Genomic DNA, 8204 nt, shown 5'->3' on the forward strand with positions numbered 1-8204 from the left:
GGGGGGGGCACATGTTAATTGTTAGTTTATATAAAAATAACAAGTACATGTTACATCTCATTTAAACATGTCAAATGAACCAATAATAATCTAATGCAATGGATAGATACCTGGTTGGAACAAAAAGACAGAACTTAAATATACATGCATAGACAATTAAAATATTCTACTTACTATCTTATAATCTGTAGAAAAATATTACTAGCACTCATAAACATAAAAATTGGGTGGTCACAAATAAATGATACAACAAGTGATTAAGGACTTCCTAAAAATATTACTAGCACTCATAAACATGAGAATTCACAAAGCAGTAAATAAATGAGTACTGATTACTAGAACCGAAGACTTGAGTGTGTGATAGTAATTCATTTGCTAAAGTTGTTTCTCTTATACTCCCTCCGTCCGGAAATATTCGTCGGAGAAATAGATAAAAATATATGTATCTAGAAATAACATATGTCTATATACATCCATTTCTCCGGCAAGTATTTCCGGACAGAGGGAGAATATATAGGATAGTTCAATTGTTTATGCAAGCAAGAACCATGCCAGAATGCGGAACATGATTACTCTGTGTACTTCCAAATACGAGTAAGCCACTAAGCGTGCACGTGCCGCACACGTATAATCATACAAAGAAATCTTCTCCATCATCCTAGTTATAGGACACAGTCTCAATGGACTTCTCAACCATACATACTTAACAAAGACGATTGCATACCTTAGTTAATTTCATCCCACAGATTGACACTTAAGTAACACACACATAGACAACATCTGGTCGTTGGCTCTGGATCCATATACAAGTGAAAGTAAATTAGACATTGAACATATTTCATCTATTATAGACACTCGAGCATATGAAATGATTGATACAACTTTACAGGACAAAATCTATGAGATAGTCTGGAACGTCTACTAATGTGCCCAAAAAAATCTGTGCAACTTGCACCCAAAATATAGGTGAACACATTAATCATCTTAATCGCTCGTGTTGCTATCATCATCTAGCTAGAAAAAAAAATCAAACTTGTCAATGAAGCAGTGTACATGTCGTTCTAGTTAGATATAATCCAAACTTGCTGACCAATTGGTATTTTCAAGCAATCATGTACACATGCACACCTGAAGAATGCGCGCACCATAATACAATTCGGTCAAGCATCAACACCAACACAAACTTTTCTCTTCAATCCCATTTTTATGTACCTCGGTATCACAATATCTTCATCTACACCTTTATCTCCGACGACAATAGTCAACATGAGTTTATTTAGTGACCATGAGTCGATGTATTTTTACAACAAAAGAACATAGAAGCAACTTTAATGGAACTGTATATATTGTATATACATCATGGGCAAGTTGACTGAAAACGATTAAGAAAAAACTTCGTGCCAACTACAGGTTGTTCAGACACAAGAGCAGAACATCTAGCCTTCATCTTCGATGGCAACACACCTTTGAGAATCTGATTACGTATGTAGAACGAGAAGAATAGGCTGTGCAATGGCAATCCATTGGTCGGTGCACCATGCATGTATATATGAGTACAGAGGGGGGGGGGGGCACAACCTCAACTATACAGATGAACTAGGAGGTGGGCCCAACACACAATATATTCAACCCCCCACCCCCCCTTCCGCAGTCGAAGCGGCGCCGGAGACGCAGAGGCTGGAATGAAACTCCTCGAAGGTGGAACTCGGCAGTCCCTTAGTCATCACATCGGCGAACTGTTGTGCAGTCGGAGCATGAAGGACCCGAATATGTCAAAGGGCCACCTGCTCGTGCACAAAGTGAATGTCTAGCTCAATGTGCTTAGTCCTGTGATGATGAACGGGTTTGGCGGAAAGGTGCACCGCAAAGACGTTGTCACAGTAGACAACCGTAGCCTAGGAGACGTCATGATGCAACTCCTGAAGTAACTATTATAGCCGGGTGCACTCGGCGACATCGTTAGCCACAACTCGGTACTCAGCCTTCGCGCTAGAGCGCGAAACCGTAGGTTGTCGCTTGAACGACCATGAGACGAGTGAAGGATCGAGGTAAACGCAGTAGCCAGAGGTGGACCAACGGGTGTTGGGGCAGCCGGCCCAGTCCGCGTCGAAGTAGGCCATCATCTCCAGAGAAGTGGACGCCGTGAGTGTGAGCCCAAGAGCCAATGTGTCGCGAATGTAATGGAGAATCCGCTTCACGAGGGTCTAATGGGAGTCACGAGGGGCGTGCATATGGAGACACACCTGCTTAACAGCATACTGTAGATCCGGCTGGGTGAGAGTCAGATACTGAAGAGCACCAACAATGGACCGATAGAACGGAGCATCCGACTTGGACGAGCCCTCGAGAGCAGAAACCTTGGCCTTCGTGTCAACAGGAGTAGCGACAGGGTGACAGTTGAGCATGTCGGCATACTCAAGTAGCTCATGCGCATACTTCTGCTGATGAAGAAAGAAGCCGTTGGGACGCCGAACGACCTCAATGCCAGGAAATAATGTAGAGCGCCCAAGTCCTTGATGGCAAACTCATCACGCAGCCGGAGAGTAATCTGCTGAAGAAGGGTTGCGGAGGAGGCAGGATGATGTCATCGACGTAGAGGAGCAAATAGGAAGTCGTGTTGCCTTGGTGATAGAGAAACAACGAGGCATCCGAGCGAGTGATGCTGAAGCCCAGTGTCTGAAGGAACCCGGCGATACACTGATACCAGGCGCGAGGTGCTTGCTTGAGCCCATAGAGAGACCGGGACAACAAACACACATGCCCAGGAAGAGATGCGTCGACGAAACCGTTCGGCTGCTCACAATAAACCTGCTCCTCAATATGGCCCTGGAGGAAGGCGTTGGAGGCATCTATCTGATGGACCGGCCAGCCTCGGGACATAGCCAGCTGGAGAACGGTGCGTATCGTGCCCGGTTTGACAACAGGTGCAAACGTCTCAGTGAAGTCGACGCCAGCGTGCTGCCGAAAGCCACGAACCACCCAGCGAGCCTTGTAGCGCTCAAGTGTACCATCCGAGTAGGTCATATGGTGAAAGACCCACTTGCCGCTGATGACATTGGCGCGAGGAGGCTGAGGAACCAGTGTCCAGGTACGGTTCTGCTGAAGAGTATCGAACTCTTCCTGCATCGCAGCAAGCCAGTGAAAATCACGAAGGGCTGCTCTGGCAGACATAGGGATCAGTGATGGCTCGGTGGTGGAGGCGGTGAGTAGATACTCGTCACTGGAATACCGCAGACTCGGGCGGTGAACAACGGCTCGAGCCCGAGTAATGGGGCGAGACGGCAACGCCGGGACAGCATGCTGTTCCCGCCGGACCCGAGGACGCCCGACTTCCTGCTGCTCCCGCCGACCTTCTGCTTCCCATCGCTCAAGCGACTCGACCTCTCGCTGGGCTAGCAATGGGGACACCCGCTGTTCTCCTTAGCCTCGCGAATCGCGGGGGCACCCGCCTCCTCCTCCTACAACCACCTCCCGCTCCACCCGCAAGATATCGTCGAGCGGAACACATTCGTTGTGGCGCGCCCGCCTCCTACTTCCCCTTCGTTTTCCGACCTTGTCATCTACTATCGTGACTCCCCCACGCTCGCAAGCCTCGTGCACTGCTGACGGGCTAAGCTCCGCAACGTCGATCTCCCCGGCGGCGCGGATCTCGAGCCGCTGCTCCAGGCCTGCCTCGCCCTCACCACGCTCGAGCTCTCCAAGTTATACTGCTGGACGGAGGATGTCATGCTGGCGATCTACGCGCCCCCAACCGCTACCGCCAGGCTCACCGACCTCACCCTCAGCCTCGCCGGCGTCTCCAATGGTTTCCAACGCGGCCGCATGCCCCGACCTCCGGTGCCCATGGCGTCCTGCAGTGTGGGAACAGAGAGAGGGGGGAGATTAATGAGGAGAGGGATAGAAAAGGAAGGGGAGCGTTGGGCGCGGCTGACCAACAGATGAGGTCGACGGGGGCTTGCAGGAGCGCGGGCGGCGACTAGAGGGGGTTAGGGGGAGCGCAAGGAAGGAGAGGAAGGGAGGAGCAGCGGCAATATGTATTGCTCGATCCTGTGAGAGAACGAAGGGTCGGGGAGGCACGATACGGGTGTAATCGAGCAGAAAATCAAGGTGCCGAGGGCGGGGATCCGGGAAGCGGAGCGCTAGAAGATTGGCAGACGATGGTGTCTGTTCGGTAGAACATTTCATCCAGGCCGTTGATCTGGATGGCAAACCACTGAAACGTAATACGGATTGTAGGATGTGTTTAGATTGATTTGACCTGAGGGCCTGATCATTCCGTGTACACTTTATTGTATGGCTTTTGAGGAATTTATATTTGCTCTTTTAATAATAGTGGAGATGAACATAAATATGGACTGTAGGATGTGTTTAGATTGATTTGATCTGAGGGCCCTGATCATTCCGTGTACAATTTATTGTGTAGCTTTTGAGGAATTTATGTTTGCTCTTTTAATAATTGTGGATGGAGTATCTAAAAATTGTTGTTGTCCGCTCTGTCCATGTATAGACTTCTTAAGCCATACTTTTAAGTCTATTCACGTGTTGACCTTCAACAACTAGCAAGCCTTAATGCTAATAAATTATATACAGATTTATTAACTCCTAACTCTTGTGCTACCATGCTGATACACAGATACTTGATCGCTATTGATAATATATGCGATGTGAATATCTGGGAAATAATCAAGCTGGCTTTCGTTGATAATGGATTTGGAAGTAGAGTAGTCACAACTACTCGGATTCACCTGGTGGCCAGGAAGGGAGGTGAAGTTTACCAGCTAAAACAACTTACTGATGAGCAATCAAGAGAATTATTCAGTGCAAGACTGTTCAATGGTGACAAAAATGTCCCTCACATCATAGGGGAGGTGCCAACTAAGATTTTGTCGAAATGTGATGGTGTACCACTGGCTATCATAACAGCAGCTAGTTTGTTGGTCGGAAAATCAACGAATGATTGTTCCAAGGTGTACAACAATATTGATTTCGGGTCTGAGTTTGAAGACAACACAAGAAAGATACTGAAATCTAACTATTACGATCTTCCTTATCACTTGAGGGCATGTTTATTGCATCTACACATGTTTCAAGAGGACTGTATAATCAGGAAAGAAGCTTTGATGTGGAAATGGGCAGCCGAAGGTTTAACTGCAGAGGTACCTGGAAAAGGTTTATTTGAGCTTGGAGAGGGATACTTGAAGGAACTCATAAACAGAAACCTGGTCATGCGGGTTGAGGACGACTCAAATCCTGGGAAGGTAATTGGCTGCTGTGTCCATGATTTGGTTCTCGATATGATCTGTTCCTTATCAACTGAAGAAAACTTTATTACCATACTGGATAGTAACAAGCAAGAACCCCCTGTCGAAAGCAAGACTCGCAGGTTAGCTGTCCAAAAATGGGACACGGAGCAGGGCGACCCTCTGGCTAACATTCGCCCAGAAAGGCTGAGGTCATTTAACACCATGGGGTGTCATTTGAGTATGGAACTATCAGTTTCAAGGTTTAAGCTGATGCGTGTCCTTGCTCTGGAAGAATGTACGTTGTTTGATGGAAATCTTTCTCATCTAGGGAAGTTACTTCTGTTGAGGTACCTCGGATTATATAAGACACCTATCAAAAAGCTACCGGAAGACATAGGTGACCTGATTTATCTGCAGACACTGGACCTGAGGGGAACAAGTGTGAAAGAATTGCCAGAGAGAGTGGCTGGGTTACGGCAACTCAAGTGCCTGCGAGCTGATAAAGGCACAGCAGTGCCGGATTGGATGGAAAATCTTACATCCTTAGAAGAGTTGCGGCTGGGCGAGGTCAGCAGGTCCGCAGACTTCACGACTGAGCTGGGCAAACTGACAGGGCTGAGGGAACTTGAGATTTGGATTGACGAGTTGGATAAGAACCAAAACAATGCTTTGGTGCTGTCTATGAGAAAACTAGAGAAAATACAAGTCCTAAGAATTATGGGCAATAGGTGGACATCAGGGAGTGAACTTAATTGGGAAGACTTCTACCCACCTGTACAACTCCGTGAGTTACACCTATCAAGCATCCCATGCCCTCGGCTGCCCAAACGGATCACCGTCTCCCGTGTTCCAATGCTCTCTCACTTATCTGTGTACGTAAAGGCCATAAAGGAGGAGGATCTGGATCTCCTTGGGGCATTGCCACAGCTCATCAGTCTGGAGCTGCTATCGCTGTGGGACGCCGTCCGCGAAATCAAGGGTGGCGGTGCGTTCCCAAGGTTGAAGTTCTTTAACACGTTCTCACCATTCAAGTTTCTACCAGGGGCTATGCCAAGACTTGCAATCCTTCACTTCGCACTACTCATCACTTCCCGGGGGCCACTAGATAAATTCAAGGTTAATTTTGAAAATTACTTTGTTAACTCGATGTTGGGGAACCTCCTTTCACTTGAGAAAGTGGAAGTGAGACCCCTTGATGACGTCGAGGTGATGTGTGAAGCAGTGAGGCGTGGACTGGACCAACATCCGAACAGTCCAAGCCTTCATATCTTAAAATAATGATCGGGTATGTGTTCAATACATAAATATTTAAAGGTTTAGACAGTATGCATACGTTAATACATATACATGCATGTCTCTTTTGTTTACTAACCATGCATGATTGCTTACATTTCGCAACACATCATTTTACAGGTGAGTTCTGTGTACTGAAGGCTTCGATGTTAACCATGTCACCAGCTTCAGGACCACCTGATCCTCATTCCTTGAGCTTAGTTCTTGCTTGGAGGAAAAACAAGAAAAAAAAAGGAAAACAGTTATTTACTTATGGACTTCGAGTGCTATGTTACCTGTTTCCTAGCTCAAGGGATAGGTCTTTATGTTGCTTACTTATTTTCCAAAATAAAAAGTGCAAAAAAAATTAGTGTGTCCTTTAGTGGAAAACTATGTTTAAAATGGATCGAGTTGCTCGTCTAGTGGGAGTAGTCCCTTGCCTTATTATTTGGCCGAGTTAAAAAACAGGAGAAAAAGCCTACAAAAAATATGTTCCTAGTTGTTATACAAATGTGTCTTTTTCTTTTGGTGGTGTTCTGGGTATGGGGTGTTGGTTGGAAACTCCGCCTATGCCAATTCTAAGGCGACACATATTGCCGCGTAGCCGGTTCCAAGCCCGGAGAAAGGAGGAGGACCAGCCATGTAATAGGTTAAGGAGGAAGGGATGTACTTATGCAATGATCAAACCATTGTACACTATGTGGTGTAGCTGCTCCACAATTTGTTCCTAACTACTCGATGAGCTTGACAATCTGTGGAATTTAAAATTTATAGTTTACTTCGATCTATGAATGTGGCCATTCATTCTGGCAGCATAATCTCCGGAGGGAGTACCGACCATTGTTCAAGGCGGTGTGTATGCGGTTGGAGCGGGTAGCCTCGAAGGTTTTTAGTCAACATGAGTGGCAGCATAATCTCCATATCGGTCCACCACCTCCTTCGACATAGGCAGAGTATCGGTTTTATATGACTCTACTTTTGCTGATATGTCGGTTTTTCATTTTATTTTGTCTGTTGATGTTTTTGTTGTCTGCGTCTTAGTTATACAGAGACCAGGTGTTGATCATCATGCTTTGTATCCACTTAATGCTACATTTGGAGTTAATAAAAAGCACTCTCTATAAAAAAATGAATTTGCCAATTCATTGTGCTTACATACTCCCGTGAAGGGGAAAGTAGTGGCTTCACCAAAGTTTTGTGCACCCATGCAATAAACAATAAAATAAATAAATAAATAAACATTTGGTGATAACTGAAGTTGCAAAGTTTCATTTTTTTTATTTTTATTGCTAAGTTTTCGATGGTGGGTGTAGCCGGGGTCTAATGCATTTGGTGTAGAAAAACCACATTCTTAATGCATGCTACTTATATGACTTTTCTTGACATTCACTACTAGAATCAGAAATTTGGTCAAAAAGTGCATTAGGAAAAACTAACTCAAGATTACCCTATCAATCTCTCTCTAATTTTGACTCTTTGTCTTCCGTGCTTCTCCGATCATGACTCCTTGTAGATTTGTGAGTCGGTCGGCCTCAAGTCACAAATCTACAATGAGTCAAAATTCGGGGAAGCACATGGCTTGATATCAATTATTGGAACTTACCCTCAGGATTGCTCACATCGAACTAGACGAACACACAAGCGAAAAAGCTTTGGCCAAGGGTATTTCTTGAACCCTAAATTTTCTTG

The 8204-nt window shown here is 45.7% G+C and overlaps 1 protein-coding gene across 1 annotated transcript in view; it reads left to right on the forward strand.

The window, feature by feature from the left end:
- Positions 1-7301, forward strand: part of LOC543493 (disease resistance protein RGA5) — an 18241-nt gene extending 10940 nt beyond the window's left edge. The window contains exons 6-7 of the mRNA XM_044604017.1: positions 4634-6528; positions 6657-7301. Coding sequence (XP_044459952.1) covers positions 4634-6521 — 1888 coding nt within the window. The 3' untranslated portion in view covers positions 6522-6528; positions 6657-7301. The remainder of the gene's footprint in view (positions 1-4633; positions 6529-6656) is intronic.
- Positions 7302-8204: the final 903 nt, after the last annotated feature.

The sequence above is a fragment of the Triticum aestivum genome, chromosome 2A (genome assembly GCF_018294505.1).
Source record: "Triticum aestivum cultivar Chinese Spring chromosome 2A, IWGSC CS RefSeq v2.1, whole genome shotgun sequence".
Lineage (NCBI taxonomy): Eukaryota > Viridiplantae > Streptophyta > Magnoliopsida > Poales > Poaceae > Triticum > Triticum aestivum.